The 25703-nt window shown below is 38.0% G+C and overlaps 1 protein-coding gene across 1 annotated transcript in view; it reads left to right on the forward strand.

Moving 5' to 3' along the window:
• The window catches only part of LOC110101569 (J domain-containing protein spf31), a 50032-nt gene that overhangs the window by 19156 nt on the left and 5173 nt on the right, over window positions 1–25703 (forward strand). The window contains exons 4-7 of the mRNA XM_020829526.2: window positions 5343–5420; window positions 5563–5636; window positions 14626–14739; window positions 14838–14945. Coding sequence (XP_020685185.1) covers window positions 5343–5420; window positions 5563–5636; window positions 14626–14739; window positions 14838–14945 — 374 coding nt within the window. The remainder of the gene's footprint in view (window positions 1–5342; window positions 5421–5562; window positions 5637–14625; window positions 14740–14837; window positions 14946–25703) is intronic.

Raw genomic sequence — 25703 nt, forward strand, 5'->3', positions numbered from 1 at the left:
TAGATGGTTTGGTCACAAAAATGGTGGCCTTCCGTTGACCCGATTAGGAAAGTAGAGGTATTAGATTTGACTTATGTTAAGAAGGTAGAGGTAGACCTAAAAAACTTGGTTAGAAAATATTAGAAATGATATTTCTTTATTAGATTAAAATGAAAATTTGACTTTTAATAGGACACAATGGAGAAAAAAGATTTATTTAGCCGACCCCATGTAGTGGGACAAAGGCTTGATGTTGTGGTTGTTGTATCATCTAAGAAATAAATTTGTTGTTCATGATTACCATAAACTTCATTATCTTAAACTCCATCTTGAATGTTCCTTCCATGCTGAATATTTTGCCTGGTTCACATTCAAATAAATATGTTCATCATTTTGATTATATTTAAACTCTAGTTCATACCAGTGAAGTTTATTAATTTTCAAGGTGTTGATTCATTCTTTAACCCAATTTATATCTTTATTAAATTTTTCTTAGAAATTAAGCCAATTGATTTTACAAAATTTTTAAAATCATATCCCGTCGATGATCTAATAATTGATTATAATATTGAACCCCATTTCTAGTTAATATGTTGACATAATCTTAGGCTTTGAGTCTTTGACAACATATTTGGTGTAAGGCATCTTACGATACAAGGTTTCCTAACTTTTTTATTATTGTAATGCATGTAAATAACGTATACAAAATTAAAATTTATAGTGTGTGGGTTAGGGGTGTCAAAATCGGGTCACGGATCGGGTTCAAGCTGAACCCAAAACTGACCCAACACTATTTGGGGCAACCCGAACCAAGGTTTAAAATTGCGTAAATAAGCCTTGAGGCGGTTTTCGTCCGTGAGGCGAGGCGTAAGCCTCGAGGCGGTCTGAGGCGTAAGCCTCACGGATGCAGAATTGTGTAAATTAAAATTTAAGGATTTTAGCATGTATTTGTAAGCATATAGGTTTAAATGAAAATCGCCGCCTCCTACATCAACTTGCACACTATATTTTCAAGAAGGGTCACGCCGCAATGACGTATTTGTCTTCTCCTTGCCCCTAACCATATTTCCTAAAGCACAAATGCAAAATAAAACACAAAAACATAAATAATAAGCATGAATATGAAGAAGTAGATTAACACTAACAACTATTATTAAAGATGATGAATAGGGTCCAAGGGGGCGCTGCCCCCTGGCGGGGTTCGACCTGTAAGAGTAATTTTGAAGTTTCGAGCAAATACCTAGCTGTACCGAGCATATACCTAGTTGTACCGAGCATATACCTAGCTGTACCGAGCATATACCTAGCTGTACCGAGCATATACCTAGCTGTACCGAGCAAGTACCTACATGTACTGAGCAAATACCTAGCTGTACCGAGCAAATACCTACCTGTACTGAGCAAATACCTAGCTGAACTGAGCATATACCTAGCGGTACCGAGCAAGTGGGTCTTTGGAAGGGTAAGTGGGTATAAGGAAGACCATTTGGATGAGGCGTACGCCTCACCCATAATTGCGCAATTGAGGCGCGCCTCACACAGGGTGAGGCGTACGCCTCAATCAGTGTTGAAATTGCGTGTGCCTTGAGCCGCTTTTGGACAGAATTGCGCAGAGGCGCGCCTCTTATTGCGCAATTTTAAACAGAGACCCGAACTCAACCCGCTTTTGCAGCGGCAGCGACGCGACAAGCCGGCAACAGGCGACTAGCAGTAACGCAGGCAGGCGACTCGGGCACGCAGGCAGGCGCTCGATGCGATGCACGATAGTAGGCAACGAGGGTAGGGGCTCGATGCCATGCGTGACAAGCGACTCGGGCATGTGGTCAAGCGCTCGATGCGATGCGGGCAACGGCTCGGGCAGACGTGGCAGGCGACGCGTGCACGCGAGCAGCCGACCTATTCCGTGTCAACCCGAACCCGACCCTTTTTTTGAAACGAGTTGTTTTGTTGAACCCGAACCCGACCTGTTTCAAAAACGGGTTGATCCTAACCCGAAATTTTTGGGTCGGGTTCGAGTCAGGTTTTCGGGTCGTATCAAATATTGACACCCCTAGTGTGGGTTTAATTTAAAGAAGTATTCACTATTTTTTATGGAAATAATAAACATATAAAATTCACTCAAAATGATAATTTAATGCTCACCCAAATAGAAGTTTAGCTTATGTCAATTTGAAATCTCATAGTTATCTTAAATTCATATTGCATGAATTTTGACCTAATTTAATCCTTTGAAGTGGTAATCAAAGCCCTATGCTAGTATTAGGAGATGACTTTCCTTGGAATTTGATAGTCACCGTTTGCATTACATCAGAAAGATTCCCATCCAACCAACACTCAAGTTCAATGAGAAAACAAATCACTGAAAGAAATTATTATTTAAAATTATTTTTACTTGCCTCATATCTCCTCTTAACAGGAACAGGACACAATGGAAAAAAAAATGATTTATATAGCCAACCCCACATTGTTGGATAAAAGCTTGATGTTGCTTCATGTCTTCTTTTATCTATGATCATAAAAATTCCTTTCAAATAACAAATAATGAAGTCAGTCTTCCGATTCATGTTGCAATCCCATCATCAAAGATCCACGCAGATATTGTTCATCATCATTTGTAGAGAACCTGTTCATGTTGTGGAACAAAACCCACGATTGTATACAAAGCAATGACGGCTTTTCCAGGAACAATATCATTAAAGGATTCTTGTTATGTCATGACCAAAGAGCCAGATAATCAGCCAATTAAAAAAAAAAAAAAACATACAATACCACAGCCTAATCACCTCTCTGAGCTGGAAAAGGTAGTTCAAAAGACTGCATCATACCTATATATTTTACTTTATCTCCTTCTTTGAATGTGCAAGTCTTTGAAGAAGCTGTTGACGACTCCTGCTTTCGCAAGGAATGACAATTTAAACTAGATGCTCCCACAATATCAACTTCCACACCGAAAGCTGGTCTTCTAATATGAAAAGTGTCAGCTAATGTAGATTTATGCTTAGTAAATTTGCCTGATTTCTCTTTGTCATGAAGTTCCTGGTCCGATCTGTATACAACGGCAATGCAAAGATCATTCAAATTACTTCCAGAATAACTTTCTGTTGCAGTAGCTAACTCATCAAATCTAAAGTTAGGGTCTAGGTTTTCTTGGGACAGAAATATCTTTGAGATTTTCATGCAATTTTTAGCATCCGAAAGGCCTACATATATCCTTCTTGGAAGGCAGTGTATAACAACATCGTCCAAATCAAATGATCTATTTGTTGCACCTAGGATTGGAATCCTTTGATTATCCTTGGTCCTTAAACCATCCCAAGATGCCATAAATTCATTTCACATTCTTCTTGTTGCTTAACGTTCAAAGCCAGCACCACATGCACCATGTTGTCAACCTCATTTATGAAAATAATGATAGGCACCAGCCGAGATGCAAAAGAAAAGAGCATCGTGGTTGAGCTTCTCAGTCTTGCTAAACCACTTCAATGTAAGAGCTGATCTAGTTATATTGGTACAATTTGCTCCAGCTTCAGTTGCAAGAGAGTTTTACCTGTTCTCGGTGGGCCAAAGAGCAAAAATCCTTGTGGAAAATGCTCATGCCTTCTCATAGGAAGCGTGACAAGTTCATTTAAAGTTCTCTTTTCATTTTCTAGAGCACCAATATCATCAAACTTGACCCTTATTTCATCTGAGGGAACAACTTGTTATTGGTTTGCATATGTGATTGGTTTCTGTGAAGTTTATTAAGTATGGTTTTCTATGGTGACATGATTTTCAATCATTGCATGATTGTCATATTTATGAATTTCTCATGTTATTTCTTTAGAATATTGTTAAATTATTATTTGCTTAAATTTGTTCTTATTTTCAACTTCATCTAGACTACAAAAAGTTATCAAAATCAAGAATTTGCATGTGTTTAAATTATTTTTTTATATTTTATTATACATCTACATTTTCAAACCCTAAACCTTAAGCTATCCTTTCATCACTAATCGTCCGATACTAATTATAGCAATCCTTGCTGTGGGCGTCTTTTATTTGATCAAATTTTATTTTTATCGCACTGATGCTGGTTCCGTTTACTTTTGATTTTCTTTGTAATCAAACTTGGAATTAACTTTGAATCTTGCTTTGGAATCAATGCCTTATAGACTTCTTAGCCCAGTTCATGTACCTAGTCATATGATTAGTGATCCAATACATCACAGGGTTTTCGCTCATTATGATCTTCTTGATGTTGGGGGATATGGGTGATCCAAACTCTTTCTGTTGCCTCTGTTAGCATTTCTGGTATAGAGGAGCTTGTGGATAAAATGTTTTAAATTCCTTACACCTGGAGGGTAAAAAATAGCTATAACAATACTCTTTAAAATGTACCAGGCTTCTAACTAGACAGTTTTAATGAGGGCTTGGGGTTTTTTTTTCTTTTGGCTGTTCATTTATTCACCTACCGTTGGTCATTGTTTTATTTATTTATTGTTCTTTTTCATTTAATAATGCTTTGCTATTGCTTTGTATTGTACTCTATTAGTTAAATAATCTTATTTTGTCTAAGAATGATCAACCAATCCTCTGCTATTAATTACAGTCCTCTTAACAACGTAATGTATCAAAAGAAAAAAGACAAAGATGAACGTTTGCTGAGATGTTTGACTGTTATGAATGGATGACTTTTCTCGTAGAAGGAGATGGTAGAAATTAAAAAACTGTGCAAGTTTGAAGTTTTGTGTTCTGATCATGAATTTGTAAGCGTGATAGTGTTCTTCATAGATTTAAACTTTCCATTGTTTTAGAATTTGTTGATATTCCTCCATTATCTATAAACATCATTGTTATTCATTGGTTTTTTAGCTTTGTAAATTATTCTTTATTATCGTTACCTAGTCAGAGTAGGAGCTCCTGTTAAATCTAGTTTAAACCCCTTTTGATCATTTTTTACATTGTCTCATTTTTAATCTGTTATTTCGGAGGCATACAGTATTCAGATTGAGTTAACATCTTAACCTTTTTTGTGCCTTAGATGCTCTCTATTAAAAGTCATAACTTCAACGTTTTTGTGTTTTTTTGCCGATAACTTTATCCTTGGTAGTTGTGGTTGCCATATTTTAATTGATGCAGTTATCAATTAAATTGTCCGAGGTTTCTACTATGTTTTCATAATAGTGGGTTTTTTTAGTGCAAGCATTTGGGCATATTGATCTCGAGTCTGTTTGGTAAGCTTTTCCATTTTGCTGTTGCTACTTTTCCTTGTTGCTGTTGCAACTTTTCCTTTTTGCTGTTGCATCTTTTCCTTTTTGCTGTTTCAAGTCCAGTGTTAGCTGATATTTCCAGGTTATTTATGACTCAGAGTTTACTTTTTGCAGCATTAGCGAAGGCCCAGCAATTATTGCTTGATCCACAAGAACGAGAATACATTCTTAGTCAAGTAAATAACGCAAGAGGTGTGGTCTTACATGATTTCGTATATTCTTCTTTTTACATTTTTGCTCCGCACCTTTTTTTTTTCTTCTTCTTATTGTTGGGGGTCATAATGATGTTTCTATCATGGAGGATACCAAAATTAACACATGATGGCAATTGCAGAAGAGCTAAGGGCAAAAAGAAAGAAGCAATTAAAGAAAGACAATGCCACTAAAATAAAAGCATTGGTAGACGAGGTAAAATTCTTCCACTATAAAATATTGTTTAATTTCTTTGATTTAGTGTAATTGCTCATTCATCTTACCATACATTTAATTATTGTTAAGGCCTATGCACATTTCTATATCTAATAACTAGTCAGAGTTAGCTCCTATATCCTGAAAGAATGAAGTTATATAATAATAGCACAAGGAGTGATCGTTGCTGCAAAGAATAATTAACCACCAATGGCTATTTTGACTTTTATATGTTTAGCACATCATTATCCATCTTCCTTCTGCTTACTCTTACTAACCAAAAGAATTAATCAGTATTTGTATATTATGTTACTTCTGTAGGTTTAACTCCTGCTAATTCAAATAATAATTTAAAAAACTCGTGATACTTAATTCTGAGCAATGATGCGCCAAGCTTGATAATATTTTCCTGAAAATAAATTTTAATTGTATAAAATTTTAAGATATTTCTAAAGTTAATATTTTATAAAACTTTTATTTTATACAAGAATTTGTTGTCATGAAACATCAAATATTCTTTTATCCTCTACAACGTCTCAAAATAAGTTTAGTTTGAGTGACTTTGCTAAGTGCTGATCGTCGTCTTCTGAATGCATTTTTCTCTCTTGCAGGGGGTAGTATTACAACTGTTAAGCTCAATCTTGAACTAAGTTAACTTTGACCTTTCATTCGACCAATCAACCTTTTTCTTATTTTATTTGAGTACATTCCTAAAAAAAGTTTCCTGATGTTAATCTAAATCAATTTTCAAAGTTGGCCGACTTTATTTGACTGAGAAACACACACATATATATATATATATATATATACAAGCAAAATTATTTGTGCACAACGTGCATGTGAACAAATTTTTGAGAATAAAAAAATTATAAAAATATTAAATATTATTTTTTATTTGCGTGATCTAATAAGTTTATCAATAAAAATAATATAAGAATAATCATTTAAATATTGGCAAATTTAATCAACTATAAATTACAAAGTTAAGAGGGGGAAATTTTTATAGAATGTATGATAAAAAAATTCAACAACAACAATGTTATGCCGCTGGTTCATAGTGAACCGGTTGAGCCGGCCCAAAGGCCGACTCAAGTTTATAGGAGCCTGATTAGTTACGCCTCCTCTACCTTGACCGCCCAAGTAGATTGGCCCTATATGAATTCAAATTTCAATAGAGGGGGCGGCTAGGGCTTTGGGAGGGAAAATGGATTAGGAAAGTTTTGTATTAAAGAGGATGAGAGGGATTAGGGAAAGTGGATGTTTTGATTGATTGCAATTAGAGTTTCTTGGAGGCTTGGGCTCTAGACAATTTTGTCTAGAGATTTGGGAGAGACGGTCCTCCCCTCGAATTGAGGATCTCTTGTAACTTTGTTTTGTTCTTGTTTCCCTTTGATTATTATAAGATTTTGCTATCGTTTGTTTGTTCTTTCATCTCGATTCTTTTGTTTTCTCGCTGTTTTACTAATTATTGATTTGATTTGCTTGCGAACTCAAGTAAATCCAATAGGATTGCTTGTGAACTCAAGTATGTCCTATTAAATTGGTATCAGAGCAAGTCATGAGACTCGTGGAGGGCTGATTTCAGCAAATTTCAGCAGTGATTATTTGTCCGGAATGAAGGGGGATTGCTATTTTTGGAGTTCCAAATCCATAATTTGTGATTTTACAAACTTCGAATTGTGATGGCGGCCAAAAAGGTGGATGCTCTGGAGGAAAGGCTTGAAGGGGAGATGAATCAAATCAAAACGACGGTGGAGGAAAGGATTTCCTCCATGGAAGGACAAGTCGCCGATCTCCGAGACATGATGAAGAAGATGTTAGAAATTCAAAATCAAATGGCGGCTTCAGTGGTAAAAGGGAAGGAAGGAAAAAGTACGATTCTGAAATTCGTAGGGAGGAAGATGAGGTGGAAATCATGCAAGGAGAGGGAAGAAGACCCCATCTGGAGCCTGTCCAGAGGGAAGAAAGAGGATGTGGATATCGAGAACACTAGGAGGGATACTATGGCCACCGAGGTGTTGATTTTGAAGAAAGAATGAGGGATTTTGAAGGGGGTTTAGGCTATGGCAGTGCAAGGGAAGACCGGGAAACATGGGGTGCACCTAGCACTTGGGAGAGGGGAAACTATGGAAGAATCCGGGGAAACGGTGGCGACCAGAAGGTGAAAAAGTTGAAGATGCCCATCTTCGAAGGAGAAGATGCGTATGGGTGGATTTACAAAGTAGAGCGATACTTCGTTGTCAATGGGCTGACGGAGGAGAAGCTAACCGCAGCCGAATTGTGCTTAGAAGGAAAAGCCTTGTCATGGTATCAGTGGAGTGATCAGAGGATGCCTATCAGGAACTTGAGTTCAAACCGACCGGGGATGAGATTTCTATGAGCAGTTCTTTGCTCTAACATAGGAGGGATCGGTAGCAGACTACAGGGAGCAATTTGAGCACCTAGCTAGCAGGATGGAGCGACTCTCAGATACAGTATTGGAGGAAAATTTTATGAACGGGCTGAAGGCGGAGATCCGAGCAGCAGTGAAGGTTTTGATGCCCCGTGACTTGGGGGAGGCCATGAAGTTGGCCCAATTGGTGGAAAATCAGAGTAATTTGGAGAGAGGAGCCAGGAGTAGCAGCACGTGGGGCACTTACAGGTTGACGACCACTCATCTAGCACATAAAGGTCCTGCAATAGGAGGGAATCGAGAGGCCACCAAGGAGAAGACATGAGGAGGAAGCGGGGGAAATTTCAAGCGGCTCACGAAGGAATAGATTCAAGAGAAGAGGGCTAAGGGGTTGTGCTTCAGGTGCGATGAAAAGTACACGCCAGAACATCGGTGCAAGGACCAAACTCTTTAGGTTCTCACCGTCTGTGATGACGAGAAAATTGAGGAGGGAGGTGAGGAGGATACATAGGAGAAGATGGAGGAGAAGCTACACTTGGATATGGCTGAGGTTTCCCTGAACTCAGTGGTAGGATTCACTACGAATCATACCTTGAAGGTGAAGGGAGAGATAGAAGACAGGGAGGTGGTGGTGCTGATTTATAGTGGGGCTACTCACAATTTCATTTTCACCCAGGTCGTCGACCAAATAGGAGTGAGATTTGTGGATACTGGCTGTTACAGGGTGATGATGGGTACGAGAAAGGTTGAGAAAGGTCAGGGGATTTGCAGAGGAGTGCAACTGATGATCCAGGGGATACAGGTGATGGAAGTTTTCTCGTGCTAGAGCTTGGGCGTACATACGTCATCTTGGGGATGAAATGGCTGCAAACTTTGGGCGACACCAAAGTGAATTGGGGAGCACTCATGATGGAGTTGGTGGTGGATGGAAGGAAGATGATGATTAAGGGAGATGCTGGTCTTTCCAATCCCTGGTTTCTCTTAAAACGATGGTCAGGGACATTCAGTTGGCGGGCGGAGGGTATTTGGTGGAGCTGCACAGTTTGGAGGGAGTGAGATTAGAGGAGGCAGGAGACATACCCCTCTCCATTCAACCATTGATTCAGCAGTTCCAAGAGGTGTTTCAGCCACCTCAGGGATTGCCACCACAGAGGGAGCAGGAGTATGCCATCGTGTTAAAGGAGGGAGTGTCGCTCATCAGTGTATGACCTTATCGCTACCCTCAGTTTCAGAAGGATGAAATGGAAAGGTTGATTAGAGAGATGCTGGAGGCAGAAATCATCAAACCCAACATCAGTCCCTTCTCTAGTCCAGTTCTATTGGTGAAAAAGAAGGATGACAGGTGGCGTTTTTGCGTGGACTACCGAGCACTCAACAAGAAGATTGTACCTGACAAGTTTCCTATACTAGTTATTGACGAGTTGCTAGATGAATTGAGTGGAATAGTGATCTTCAACAAGATAGACTTGAAATTAGGTTACCATTAGATTCAGATGAAAAAAGAGGATGTCCCCAAGACGGCTTTTAGAACTCATGAGGGACATTATGAGTTCTTTGGTTATGCCTTTTGGCTTCATAAATGCTCATGCGACTTTCCAGGCCCTTATGAATAAGGTTTTCAAACCTTATCTCATACAGTTTGTACTGATATTTTTTGACGACATCCTGGTCTACAGTAGGATATAGGAGCACTAGGAGCATTTGAAAATGGTGCTAGAGGTACTGCAGGAGCACCAACTGAGGGCCAACTTGAACAAAATGCTACTTCGCACAAGTCAGTATGGAGTACTTGGTCCATGTTTTGTCAAAAGAGGGGTGACAGCAGATCAATCTAAAATTGAGGAATGCTAAGGTGGCTAGTGCCGAAAAATCTAAAGGAGCTGAGGGGATTTTTAGGACTGACAGGTTACTGCAGATGGTTTGTAAAGTGGTTCAGCACCATAGCATGGCCACTTACTAAACAGTTGAAGGACGGGTTCCTATGGGGGGAGGCGGCCACAACAGCATTTGAGAGGCTGAAGAAGGCGATGACTACGGTATCGACCCTCTCCTTGCCAGATTTCACTCAGACCTTCATTGTGGAGACGGATGCTTCCGGATACGGGCTTGGTGCAGTGCTTATGCAGAATCGTAGGCCCATTGCCTATTTCAGCCAGGTTTTGACTACTAGAGCCAGGCTGAAGTCAGTCTATGAGAGAGAATTAATGGCCGTCATTTTGGCAATGCAGAAGTGGCGACCCTACTTGGGAGATATTTCGTTGTCAGGATAGATCAGCGTAGTTTGAAATATTTGTTGGAACAATGAATGGTGACAGAGGAACTTCAAAGATGGATGTTCAAGTTGCTCGGGTACGACTTTGAGATTCAATATAGGCCAGGAGTGGAGAAAATGGCAGCATATTTCTTGTTCAGATATATGGGGGAACTGCAGGCCGTGGCACTATCTGTTCCTCTGATGCTTGACTGGGAGGCCATCAGAGAGGAAAGTGCTAGAGATGAAGGTTTGGAGAAGATCAGGCCAGAGTTATTGAAAGAAGGGGGTAGCCACCCAGGATACTCATTGGAGGGAGACAAACTGCTATACCATGGGAGATTTGTGATGCCCCGGACCTCGATCCACATCCAAAACTTACTCCAGGAGTTTCATGGAATCACAGTGGGGGCCATTCAAGTGTACAAAAGACATACAAGAGGCTAGCTGCGGAATTATACTGGAAAGGGATGTGTAAAGATGTAGAGGAGAGGGTAGCCAGATGTGAGATCTGCCAAAGGAATAAGTACCTGGCTATGTCACCAGGAGGATTACTACATTCATTAGCTTTGCCGGGAAGAGTGTGGGAGGAGATTTCCATGGACTTTATAGATGGGTTGCCTCGTTCAGAAGGGTTCACAGTGATCTTGGTGGTGGTGGACAACACCTCTTTTCACTCTGCTTCCCAGATAACTCCATTCAAGGTGTTGTACAGAAGGGATCCTCCCCACTTGGTAAACTTTGGGAGTAGCAGCACCCCAGTTTTCTCAGTTGAGGAGTACTTGGAGGAGAGGGATAGAGTGTTAGGAGAACTGAAGAGACATCTGTTGAGGGCCCAACAAATTATGAAGAAACAAGCTGATGGACATAGAAGTGACATCCAGTTTGAAGTGGGGGAGATGGTGTTCTTGAAGCTCCGAACATATAGACAGAGGACAGTCACCAACAAGAGGAATGAAAAGCTGGCTCCAAGGTACTTTGGGCCTTATGAAGTGCTGGAGAAGATTGGGGCAGTAGCATATCAACTGAAATTACCACTAACAGCGACTATACACCGGGTTTTTCACGTCTCGCAGTTGAGAAAGGCTATTGGTGACTACACAGCCAACCCTGAGCTACCGGCGACACTGACTGAGGATTTAGAGGTGGTTCTAGAACCCTTAGAGTTGATGGGGATTCGCCAGAAAGAAGATGGAACTAAGGAAGTGTTGATCCAGTGGAAGAATCTTCCGGACTACGAGACCACGTGGGAGCCATACGAGAGGGTGAAACAGCAGTTTCCGGGTTTTCACCTTGAGGACAAGGTGATTCTTTGGGAGGGCGATAATGTTATGTCGCCGGCCCAAAGGCTGGCTCAAGTTTATAGGAGGCGGATTAGTTCCACCTCTTCCTTGTCCGCCCACGTAGATGGGTCCCACCCATCTATATGAATTCAAATTTCAATAGAGGGGGGCGGCTAGGGCTTTGGGAGGGAAAATGGATTTGGAAAGTTTTGTATTAAAGAGGATGAGAGGGATTAGGAAAAGAGGATATTTTGATTGATTGCAATTAGGGTTTCTTGGAGGCTTGGGCTCTAGACAATCTTGTCTAGAGATTTGGGAGAGATGATCATCCTCTCGAATTGAGGATCTCTTGTATATTTGCTTTGTTCTTGTTTCCCTTTTATTGTTATAAGATTTTGCTATCGTTTGTTTGTTCTTTCACCTCGGTTCTTTAGTTTTCTCGTTGTTTTACTAATTATTGATTAGGTTTGCTTGCGAACTCAAGTAAATCCGATAGGATTGCTTGCGAACTCAAGTATTTCCTATCAAACAACAAGATCAAGCCTTTATCCCACTATGCAGGGTCGGCTATATGAATCCTTTTTCTCCATTGTGCCCTGTTAAAAGTTAAATTCTCATTTACATCTAATAAAGAAAGGTAATTTCTAATATTTTCTAACTAAGTTTTTTGAGGTCTACCTCTAGAGTCCTATATACCTGGTGGATGATTCTGGGATACAGATGCTGACGAGGATATTAGTTACTTAAGTGAGGAAGATTGTGAAACCCCTTAAGTAAAAGAAAGCTAACTCTTAAACATTGATTTGCTTTTTGGTGTAATGGCTAAAATTTCTGTAAGAAACTTCACAGTTAACCGTGCTCATCCCAGAACAATTCTGGGATGGGTGACCTACTGAGAAGTTACATCAACAGGACAAAACCATGAGGCTCTTAGGCCCAAGTAGACAATATCTCGATAGTTAAGAGTTTGAGCTGTTACAGTAATAATCTCCCTCAATAAGACATTGACAAGGAGTGACCTCTTTTCAATTATACTTTCATGACGAAGAGTCAAAGATTACCCCACATTGTCTAAATAGTAAGTTTAATTATAACTGGCGTAGAGATTAAAGTTCTGGCTTCAAAAAGTCTCCTCCTTGTGATGGAGTTAGTGGATCCCTTAGCCAACTCCACTTTAAAAGTGGTTCTCAGAATCTTCTCTAATGCTCATTGAATCATTTGAGTGATCTTCTACTCAAATTCAACGAGTTGATGAAGCATACTCTTGATTTTCCATGTTGACAGATTCTTCACATTCTTTTTTGATATTATTTATCTTCACATAATACTCTTATAGTTTCTAGCATGCTTCATGGTCATCGCTTCTTTGAGAATGTTGAATCAGAATTGTCCATGAATCACTCTCAAATATATTGTGAATACTGAGTAAAAAAAGAGAACGAGGAAGTAGAAGGAGAAAGAAGAATTATGTAGAGGGTTATGAGATTTCAATAAAATAGGCTTGAGTACAAAATGTACTTGTCAACAGGTAATGACACACCATGGTGCAAAATTCTCAATAGAGCAACAACGCATAGCGCACGGTGTGGTGCATGCCATTTTAAACATGACACACAATATTAAATAATTATAAATGAAAATTTGTATTAATATGAAATACTATTAAATTGAAAGATATGCCATCATGATAATAAAAAAAAAAACAAAGTGATGCTTAAGTTCAAGTGATAAATACCTCCATTAAAAATTCAAAATATTATAATCATTTTTTTTCAAGACTATTTATTTTGTAAGAAATGTAAGAATTCAAGACAATAAGCTTAACTTAAATAAATATAATTTTAAATTTAAAACTCTAAAAAAATGACACGTACTATTTGCACCTTGTACCATGCGCTATTGCTTGTATATGGAGCAAATAGTGCGATATTTTGAACTAGTTTGCAGTGCCAAGTAAACGCGTCATGGCGCGCGCCGTGTTTCTCCATTGATATGTATGATAAAAATTTCTATCTTAGAGACCAATAAGTAAAATTGCGTAGTTGATTGGAATGTTCGACTAGATGAAGTCTTCTGCCTTGGTTTGAAGAAGTTGTTGACTTGATAGATCGATAAACGAGTAGTTGATCAATGGTTCATCTTGAGAAATGATCCCTCATCGAGTAGTCACCAGGGTTGATTTCATAGATAATAGTAGCTAGTTTCGACCATCAGACTTTAGCTACTTAGGACATTCTAAGATTATGGTGTCTGCTTGAGGTTAGTTCTACGATAAGCCCCACCGAGTATGAGATAGAGTAGATCGAGTTGACTTGAAATACTATAATTTTTCTTGAACCGGATTGCCTTATTTTGAACCGGGTTTTCTAGATATTTGGATGTACAACAAGGACTTCACATCTATGAATTAAGGACAAATCAATTAGGATTTAAGACTTGTACTACCTTTGAGATGTTACATCTTGCTATTTGATCATTGAGATGTTACATTGAAGAAGCCTTTTAAGAAACAATTTTTTTTTCAGTTTGTTTGAGACAGTTTTGTGCAATTAATTCCAATTTTATGATTACATTTTTCTAGTAATTATCTTAAGGTTGGTCATAATGCTGTATTGTGTTGTCTGCTGGTGAATTTTCAACTCGTTCACGTTGAATCAGCTATTATAAAGCTGTACTGCGCAGTTATTTTCCTTTTGATAGCAGCCTACCTAACATCAAAATTTACTTAGCAAAGTTGCACTGCTACTGACTTATTTAGTGCTCCCCTTTTATACTAACATTCTGGAGATGCAGCATGTGCTTGAGAAAAGTTGGAAACACCTTTTAAGAGGTTGAACAATTTTCGCCCTTTATATTTTGAGTTAGTGGTTTCTTGTTTTAATTATAACTGTTTTAATTTACTTTCCTTTTATTATATTTTAAATTAAACTTCTGAATTCTCAGAAATTATTTTAGTTTTTTTTTCCCGTAAAGTGGAATACTATTTTATCTCATGCTTTCAAGAAGCTGCGGAAGAAATAAGCTTTGTAATTGAGTTGAATTTTGAGAATTAATTTTTGCCAGGGAAAATATGAGCATCAGTATGAGCGATCCGAAGAATTTCAGCAGCAGTTGAAATTAAAAGTTCGTGAGATCTTAACGGAGCAAGAGTGGCGTCGGAGGAAAATGCAAATGAGGGTATGCTGAAAAATTACCTCGGTCTTGTTGTATTTTCCTGTACTATCACCTCATGGAGAATCCATTGGTCCGTTACTCTCTGATTTTATTTTGAATAGATATCAGAAGAGGAAGGGCGATTGAAGAAAGATGAAGAAGAAACAAAGGAAATGTGGAAAAGAAAGCGTGAACATGAGGAAGAATGGGAAGGAACAAGAGAGAACAGGGTAAGAGCAGCATATTCGTAACATTTGTTGTTAACTTTATTTTACTATAAACTTATGAACTCATTCGAGGGAGATAGTAGCATAGGCATATACTTCAGCCTTATCCAATTTATGCAGCTGCATCGTTATAGAACAAATGTGCAGGTTCTTGTCCTGCTGTAGCTGTAGCATCTTCTGGTCAAATTCTATGCTATACCTGATTTCACTAGCTTGCGAGGAAAGCATGTTATTGATGTAGGCAAAGGGGGGGTCAAATTATTTTGGGTTGTTTAGATGCCCCACTTCTCCTCTCTCTCTCTCTCTCTCTCTCTCTCTCTATATATATATATATATGTTTTGTATTCAGAGAGAGTGTTATGTGACTGATTTTTGGAAGTCAAAATCTGCTGGTTTTCTTGGAGAGCTTGCGAGCTGGTTCCATTCCTTTCTTCTTCTAGGAAAGCTTGCGAGCTTGTCCTCTCCTTCGTCTCGGCTTCATACCTCTTTCTTCTCTCCGCAAGTTCAACTTCACCTGTATCTTTCTTCTCAAGCGATGGAATGCAAGTTTAGTTGTTTTATGTTTATTTTTATGTCATAAGTTTGTAAGTGTCAATTTTATTCTATAAAAAGTGTATTTTCTGATTCGGTGTGTATTTTCTTATGTTCTTAGGAAGTCTTTTCTTTTGCTTGCAAAAATTAGAGTTTTTCTAAGTTTTGCTCACATCAATTTGGTATTAGAGCAAGTTATCGAGTGAGTTTAAGTTTTGTTGAGTCTTCTTTTATTTGTTTAGAAAAAATGGAAAACAATAAAAAAATTGAATCAGTGGTTGGAGAATGTAAACCAGAAGAACTTGAAGAAAATATTCCAATGGACAGATGGGTTCCATCAGAAGGAAGTTCAACAGATCCAATATAAGACGAGTTATACAAGCTACAAATGAAGATGCACTTGTGTACGGAGCAATACATGAAGAAGAGCGATTTCTGCAAGATCAATTCAAACAATAACAAAAAGAAATCTTGAAAAGTACGTGGCCAAAATTCAAGAGCTAGATGCAAATGATTCAGAGCATACTCAAGCATCATCAGGAGATGAGCTCTTTTAACCAGGGGAGAATTGATGTAGACAAAGGGGGAGTCAAAATATTTTGGTTTTTAATTTTGGTGAGTTTGTTTTTCCTCTTCTAAAAATCAGCTCATGAATGTCTTTAGGACTTTTTAAGCTCATAAATGGAGTATTTATGTTGGTTCATTCCCCCATCTCTAAAGGCTCTTTGGTTTCCCCACCTAGCTCCCTTTCCATGGCTGCCTTTCCCCTTCCCTTGGTCCTTCGGTTTCCTCCCTGGCTCCACCATCTCGTGGCTGGATCCTCCCCCTTTGGCTGCCTGTTTCGGTTCCCTGGCTGCCTTTTCCAATTTCCCTGGCTGCTGTTCCGGTTCCCCCTTTGTTATCTGTTCCTCCAACCCCCAACCCCCCCCCCCCCCCCCTCTCCCCCTTTTTCTGGTTTTTTTATGTTGTTGTTTGGGTGCTGTTCTGGACTGACTGTTGGCCTTCCATTTTCCCTGGTTTAATGGGTTTAATTGGAGGGTATTTTTGGCTGTTTAGCTGTCCCACTTCTCATATATATATATATATATTAGATGTTTTGTATTCAGAGAAAGCTTATGATGAGATTTTTGGAGCCATAAACCTGAGGGTTTTTCTTTCTTCTTTGGAAAAGCCTGCGAGCTTGTTCCGTGCTTCCTCTCCTTCTAGGAAAGCTTGCGAGCTTGTCCTCTCTTTGTCACGGCTTCTAACCTCTCTTCTTTCCGCAAGTTCGACGCCAATTGTATCTTTCTTCTTAAGGAAATGCAAGTTTAGGAATTTTATGTCAAAGTTTGTAATCATCGTTTTATAATATGAAAGTTGTCTTTTGTTAAAAAAAAACACAAAAAAACAACACATACAACCTAGGAAACTCCTAACCTAGGCTCTGATATCAAATTGATGCAAGCAAAAATTAGAAAAATTTTAATTTTTGCAAGCAAAATAAAAGACTTCCTAAGAACATATGAAAATACACACTGAATCAGAAATACACTTTTTATAAAATAAAATTGTCACTTACAAACTTATGACATAAAACAACTAAACTTGCATTCCATCGCTTGAGAAGAAAGGTACAGGTGGGGTGGTCTGTGGTCACTTGGGGCGGGAAGAAATAGGTAAGAAGCCGAGATGAAAGAGAGGACAAGCTCGCGAGCTTTCCTTGAAGAAGAGAGAAAGAACGGAACAAGCTCGCAAGCTTTTCGAAGAAGAAAAATCATCAAGTTTTATATTCCAAAAATCTGATTATAAGCTCTCTTTTTATTTTCTAAAACACCTTATATTTATAGGAGAAAAGGCCAGCCAAACAGCCACCATAACCACTAATTAAACCCATTAAATCATGGGAAATAGAAGGCCAAAAGTCCAAAAGTTCAGTCCAGAACAGTACCCTAACAACCACATAAAAAACCGAAAAAGGTGGCCCAAGGAACCGAAACAACAGCCAAAGGGAACCTGAACATCAGCCAACCGGAACAGGCAGCTAGGGGACCGAAACAGGCAGACAAGGGGGAGAGGAACGGGCTTCACATGGAACCAGGACAGCAGCCAGGGAAATGAGATGGACGACCAGCAATCAGGGGAATCAGAACATCAACCAGGCAGGGAAAATCGAATAGACACAGGGGAGGGGAAAGGAACAGGCAGCAAAGGGGGAACCAAAGGGTCAATAGAAAAGGGGGGGAATGACCTAAAATTATCATTAATTGCACATTAATGAGTTGAATTTAGAAGAGAAATAAGCAGCTCACCAAAAGGGAAGTCCAAACATCAACTCAAGCAATTTTGACCCCCCTTTTGCCTACATCAGTTATACTAACAAATTTAGGGAGATTAAATCAAATTTCTCATTAACAATGGCATAGCTAGTAATTTTTAATATCTTCTAAGTTGTTTCCTTCTTATGTTTTGTTGAAGAACATTCAGGTAATTATTTTTTGGGAGAACTTCTTTGATGTAATATTCTATCTTTTGAAATGAAATATTAGTTAATGTGGTATATATATATATATAATATAATGATTCCACATCATTATCATAAAATATAGGTGTTAGTCCATTTAGCAAGCTTGCTTTGGGTTTAATTTGAAAATACTGACCTTATTAACACACCTGGGTTGACCTCTTTGATGAAAAAATGAAAGATCCGACTCAAATCACTTGCTAGAAATACAGGAGTCCCCAACATTAATTGCTTGACAAATAGGACATTTGTATGAATCAACTCAAACCTAGTTGAATAAAAACTTCATGAAATTGCACGTGAAATTCATCACATGTATTTGGTTTCAACCTCAAAATAAGTTGATCTGATTAGGAATGTCAATATTCGACACGACCCAAAAATTCATTTTGATACCCCAAGATCTGATCATTCATAATTCCTACTTCCCTTACTTTTTTTCTGCCTTTTCTATTATGAGATTTCTGCTACTCTTTTCGGCAGGTCTCCTATGAATTTTTTTGCCATCTCTATTACAATTTCTACAGGTTTCTATGATTTTTTTTTTTTTTGTGGAATTTCAATCCCAATTGTTTGGCTCTCAATGAGCTTTGTTTTGGGATAAGGTCTAATCCCAAAACAGTTTCCTGACTATTTGTATGTGACAAATTACTTCAAGCTATTCCCATAAGGTCGAAGCTATTCCAATCATCTCCCAATAACATACACTTGACAAATCATGATAGAAAGTCAAAGCATATTATAACTATTAATCTTGTTTAGCATTTGTGGCATCATCAAAATAATATTCATAAATTATAATGATGGGGACATCAGATTTCGACACGTGTACCATCGTCGGAGACGCAGATCGACGGCGACGATTCAGAGCCTCTACTTCTGATTTATGCGCATTTTATTTTATGATTGTATTTTGGTTTTTACTAGATCACCCCTGTGGGCATTGAGTCATTTATGTAGCCTGGAAGGGCATTAGTGTCTTTTTTTTTTCTTTTTTCATTTCGACCTATTTATATGAGGCCTTATGCATTGTATTGGGTTATTATTGATGAATGAAAATTTTTACTTCCTTGATCTCTTTGTGAGTTCTCAAACTCCTCTTGATCTGTTGGTGAGTTCTTGAGGAGATAGCGTCTTAGATCTCTTCGTGAGTTCTAAGAGGAGAAAGATTTGTGGTTTGCGTGCTTGAATTTCTTCCCTCCTCTTCCCAAGACCCGTGACCTTCTCTCCTTTGATTTTCCCCTCACAATCCTCTCCCCAAACCCCCATCCCGCCGACCCTCCCCATCTGCCGGCAAACGGCCCGCCGGCTGCACCCACCGCCGGCCAAGAAGCCGGGCTGCCAACCCCCTTGCAGCCATCCAGGCTTGCCGCCGACCCCTCTTGGGCCCAGGATTCAAATTTCAAATTTCCTTTGAGTCCTTTACTACTTTTCTAAAATAATTCCTTAATTTTAGGCCTTCATATTAATTAGATTTCAATTTGAATTTGAAATTTAAATTAATCCTAATTAAGAGCCCTATTATTGGAAACTTCCCTATTATCAAAAATCTGAAATGTATTTCAGATTTTATTCAAATCATTGTTTAATCATGTGGGCCCCATCTACTTAATTCTAATTCTTCTCTCCCTCTCTATGCTTGGCCGGCCCCCTTCCTTGGCCTTCTCTCTCCCAATTAATTCTAAATCTCCACAAAATCAGCCCCAAAACTCTCTCCCATTACCGCCCCATCCTTTCCCCTTTGGAATTAATTTGAAATTATCAAATTTATTCCCTCTCATTCACCTAAACCTGAAATAATTTCAGATTTCCTGAAATAATCTGAAATTCTTTCCTAGGCTCTCCGCCATAGCCGTACCTCCCAAGCCCTCACGCCGGATTAAGCCGTTTCCCCTCCAAGCCGCCACCACATCTCTTCCCCCTCTTGTGTTGTGGAACTCCACCAAGAGAAGACTTTTTTTTTCCCCCATCAAGCTCATCCGCCGGAGTATTTCATGGTCATGTATGGCGGATCCCGCTATTGATTACGGAATTGAGATCAACATCTACGGCCACGTTCACATTCTTCGATTGCCGTTCTTCGTGTGGGATTTGGGTTCGACGACAACGTGGAAGACTACTTGAATCGGATCCTTCCCACTCTTGTAGACGCCATTGACGATCAGTTCTCAGATTACGAGTGGATCATCCAAGGTCGTTCGCCCGCTTCTCCAACTCCTGCTTCCTCCCCGGCGACGAGTCCTCTCGGCGTCACATGTGTCTTGGTGGTATCGCTAAGTTTGCTCGCTATTCTCTTCCGCTAGCTCCACGTCAAAGAGAGATTACCGGACCTCTAGGTGAAGGGTCTAAATTTTAAACGCGTGGCTTTAGTAGTAGCTATTGGCATTATCTCTTTTCTTTGGTTATTTTTTTTGCAAGACTTGTAATTCTCAAGTGTAATCTATGACGTTAACTTAATCTACCGCGAATTTTCTTGAATCCAACTTGAGTAAGCTAGATTTTATCGTTAACATTGCAAAGTTGAATTTTCATTAATATCTAACGTGCAATTCATGTTACCCCATGTTTGTTTCACATCATATAATTTATTTAATAAAATTAAAATTTTCTTGCATGATTCTTCAATAAGTTTTATTTAACTTTATATCATGATTTGTTAGCTATTCTAATCATCTCTCCTTATACCCCCCTCCCCCATAAGGACTCATATCCAATATATCACTTGCATGACTCAATTTTTTATAAGAATATTATTTTTATGGTATTGTTAGAGATAAAATTATGTCCACTATTGGGTATGTATTAAAGATACCTAAGAAATTGAGAAAAAACACTAAAATAGTCCCTTGACTCTAATGAAGGACTAAAATGGTCCTCAATTATATTAAAGGTCCATTTTGGTCTCTCAAGTCTTTAAAAAGGAATCAAAATAGTCTCATTAAGGAATTGAGGGATTAAAAAAACTCTTTAATATAGTTGGAGACTATTTTGATCTTTCATGAAGAGTCAAACACCATATAAAAATATTAAGGCTTCTATTTTTTGTTTGAATGAATATCTGGACGGAATAATTCTTTGTACTAATGCAATTATCAAGCGGGAATTGAATTTTTTTGTGATAAATTATCTCCTTGTACTACATTGAAACCCAATTCTTATATTTAATGTCCTCTTATATTTTCTTACTCTTATTCTTTAATTTTTTTGAATTTGATTTTTAATAGGACACAATGGAGAAAAAGGATTCTGGTAGCCGACCCCACGTAGTGCGATAAATGCTTGATGTTGTTGTTGTTGTTGTTGTTGTTGTTGTTGTTGTTGTTGTTATTCTTTAATTTTTTGTTTGCACGCAGGATTGAATCTTGCCAAATTTGGTATAATAAGATATTTTTTGTAGTGACGTGATTTTCAATTGAATGGTGTGGATTTGATGTTTCCAAATTTCTATGCAGTATTTCTTTGTATTTGTGATTTTCTTGCATTTCTGATTTTCACATATAGGAATGAATAGTTGTTTTAAATTAAGATTGTAATTTATGAATTTGGACTTGTATTTGTGATTTTGTGCATTTCACCCTCGAATTGTATCATGAAATTCTAGACCATAAAATGTCTTGCATCACCCAAGTTAATTTTCAAATTTTTACCTGTATGTTTGATTTTGCACAATACCGAATACATGGAGTGTAATTTTAGTAGTAATAGATCTAGTTGGGGGTATGTGACTTTGAGTGATCAAGTCATTAATAAGAGTACACGTTTTAGATGTCTTGGGTCTATTGTTCAGAGTGATGGTGAAATAGATGGGGATATTATTAGTTGAATTCAAGTTGGATGGATAAAGTGGAGGAATGCATCGGGCTTGTTGTGTGATAGCAAAGTACCATTCAAACTTAAGGGAAAATTCTATAAGATGGTGGTTAGCCTGCAATACTTTATGGAGCAAAATGTTGGTCATTAAAAGAGAAGCATAATATTAAGTTAAGTGTTGTAGAGATGAGGATGCTCAGGTGGATGGGTGGCTTTACTCTTATAGACAAGAGACAAAATGAGCATATACGTGAAAAAGTTAGAGAAGCTCCAGTGGCAAATAAGATTAGAGAGAGCCGCCTTAGATGGTTTGGTCACATAAAATGACGACCTTCCGATGACATGGTTAAGAGAGTAGATGTATTAGATTTAACCTATGTTAAGAAAAGGTAGAGGTAGACCTGAAAAGACTTGGTTAAAAAATATTAGAAATGAACTTCTTATTAGATCTAAATGAGAATTTGAATCTTAACCGAACACAATGGACAAAAAGGATCCATGTAACCAACCCCACAAAGTAGAACAAAGCAACGTTTTGAAAACCGGACCGGACCGGCCGGTTCAACCGGTTGAACCCCGAACCGGCCGGCCGGCCGGTTAAGGGCTAGTTAAGAACCGTTTCTGCAAAGAACCGGAATTGAACCGGTCGAACCGGCGGTTCGACCGCCGAACCGGAAAACCGGGCGTGTTATTAAAAACCGGCCGGTTCAAATATACATTTTATTAGCCGTCCGATTTAATCCAAGGGCTGAGAGAATGATCGGTAAAAACAAATACAAAATTACACCGTGAGTGAAACCCTATTCCTCGCTTCATTTTCGCGACCCTTCATTTCGTCCAGGCGGAGCGAGAGGCCGAGAGAACCGCGACTCCTCACGGACGGGAGGCTGTTTTGCCGGAGCGACTTAGCCGATCGAACTGAAGGCTTCCTTCTCTTGCTCAAGTTCTCCTTTCCAGCCTTTCCTACCCACCGTGAGTTTTTTTTTTTTTCACGCACGCGCATTTTTTTGCAGCCGACGGTAGGCTGTGAAGTTTTCTTTTTTTCTTATTTTCACATTTATTTTCTTGTTTAATAGTGATATTTTGTTACAAAATTTGTCAAGTTTTCTTTTTTTCCGGCTACCTGTTAACAGCACCAACGCATCCTCTATAAATGTGTTAACAGTTGTGTGTTTAACTGTTTATGTTTTAACAGCACCAAAATCCTTGTTTTTTTTGATATTTATGTTTGAATTTTGAAGCTTGACTTGATAAGAAATTATGAACATTTTGTGTGATGACAAAAGCTATGCATTTGTTTATGTTTTATTGACTTATTTGAAGAGACACTTATAGTATATGCTATTTGTTTATGCTTCAAATTGATTTTTATTTTATTTTTTAAATAATATTATTATTTATTACGTCATCCGGTTCGACCCCGGTTCAACCGGTCGAACCGGTCGAACCGTGAACCCCTCCTTCCTTCGGTTCGTTGTCCGGTCCGGTTCTAAAAACCTTGGAACAAAGGCTTCATGTTGTTGTATCCTAGGTTTGTATTATGAAACCCTAGACCACAAAACGCCTAGCATTATCCAAGTTATGGTTAGGTCTTTGTCTGAACGTACCCTGAGTTCTTCAGGTTATTTGTAGGTTGATTTGAACGTGACAATAAAATCTCTTCTCTTCTTCCAAGGGGACACCTCTCTTCTATTCCGATTAGGAAGTCAACCAATTTGAAAACTCAACTTTCCTTGCTTCAATTTTATCTTCTCTCGTGCAAATTAGTCAGAAGTCGGTTGTCAAGTACAGTTGATCTTCTCTTCTCGGATCATTTTCTACTGCTACATTTGGGCTGATTCTTGTTTCCTTATCTAATATTTTTTCTTGGACATTGATAGTTTTTTGCTAATACTGAAATTTCATGTTCAAAATTGATATTTAAGTGTTATCAAAGCATTAACTCATTATCCCATCAACATTATTCATCTTTACCCTAGTCCCAAGCTATGCGGCTATGATAATTTCTATATCTTTCTTTTTTATACAGCTCCTATGTAGCTTTCTATCATCGAGTACATGATTTGTTGTAGCAGTTGCTATTTGGAGTGATACAAGTTATTTCCCAAATGCACATATAGTTTAAAAAATTCCTTACTGCGTTGCATCATTAATTATCTGTCCAGAAAACGGTTTGACTCCCTGCAAAAAACCTTTGCAATGGTTTTAAACCTGTTGAAAATAGCTGCGGATGTCAAGCACTATAAAGCTTTTAACAACTAATTTACCAACTGCTGCTATTTTCTAATCTAGATGCAAACAATCTCGGCAATAGTAGTACTACCTTGGAACCCAGACCTAGCAGCAGCTAAAATAATTACTGTAGACTAGCAGCTTACAGGGTAGGCACTAATTAAGCCGTTGCTATTATGAAATGTGCTGCACAATACATTTATTATTTTGCAGGATTTTTTTTTATTATTATGAAATGTGCTGCACAATACATTTATATTGTTGCAGGATTTTTTTTATCGTATATATGATTGTGTATAAACTTTCAGAAAATACACGTTCATTCTTTCAACCCGTCAATAGTTGATTATAGAGCACAATTAAGTAGGCCATTTGTCAATTATTAAAAACAATATATATATATAGAGAGAGAAAGAAACACGCTCTCTTATAAAAGAAATATAAGTTCAGTATCTCAGATAATATCTATCTGTTCAGCACACAGTCTTCTATAAAAGAAATATAAGCTAAGCATTAGAAATCTTCTGATTGTTTAGTTTCTCAGTCTAAGATAGCAATCTTGACATCTCTCCCTCGCTTCAACCACTATCATCTATGACCCTAAGCAAAGAAATGGGTTTAGAGGGCACTAATAAAGGATTAAACTTAATAAATGTAGTTAATACATTCACCTTCTTACCTATGTTCTCTTATTTAACTTCTATCTTAAGCCAATTCCTCAGTAACAATGGAAACATAATACCTTCACAAAAAAACATCATTCTTATTACTTTTATACATCGATCTCATAAAGTTACTCTGCCTTCAAACATAATATTTAACACAAATGATTGGATGATAAAATAATGAATATATCCTTATGATTGTGGTGACACAAACGAAGAATGATAATTTGTTAAATATTGATTTCATGATGTTCTTGAACATTAGCCTCCTCCGTAGCTACCTTAGAACTCACTGGTTCAATGTTTGATTAGCTATGATGCATTACACAAATACGGGTCACATCAATCAATGAAAATATAGGATACATATATGGATTAGACATGGATTTTAATTTTATATCTTAAAAATAGTATATAGAATATTACGAATAATTGAGAAACAATAAATCATTCAATTAGGATTTGTGCATAATAAGATTATTATTAGGATGTAGAGAGATAGACATCGATATCGTATGTCAGGTATCAAGAGGGTAGACGAATGTCGTGTCTGACATCAAAAGGGTAGACGACAATGCTATTGAAAGTTGGGCATCAATATTATGCAATCGGCGTCGTGGGTCAATGTCGAGATGGTGTCGGTTGTCGATGTTGAGATGTTGTTGGACAAAGATGAGATGTTGAGATGATGCGAAGGCGTGATGTGGGTGTAGAAATTGTCAAAGTTGAGCATCAATGTCAAGAGAACGTCAAACTTCGTTGTTGAAATGGTTTTAAAATGTTGATCTTGAGATGACATTAGACATTGTTGTGAATCCCTAGTCGTGACCAACCAGAGAGAAATAAAATTGTATTGATTGCGAATAATTGATTTGGAGCTGTGGAGAGAAAATACGAAATTTAGTTTTTTAAAATTTTTTATAATTAAATATTTGAAATATAAGAAATGGCAAATTTTAGAAAGGAGCAAGTTTAAAATGTCATTAAATAAAAGGAGCATAATTAGTAAAAAAATTTAAAAAG

The sequence above is a fragment of the Dendrobium catenatum genome, unplaced genomic scaffold (assembly GCF_001605985.2).
Source record: "Dendrobium catenatum unplaced genomic scaffold, ASM160598v2 fragScaff_scaffold_1209, whole genome shotgun sequence".
Lineage (NCBI taxonomy): Eukaryota > Viridiplantae > Streptophyta > Magnoliopsida > Asparagales > Orchidaceae > Dendrobium > Dendrobium catenatum.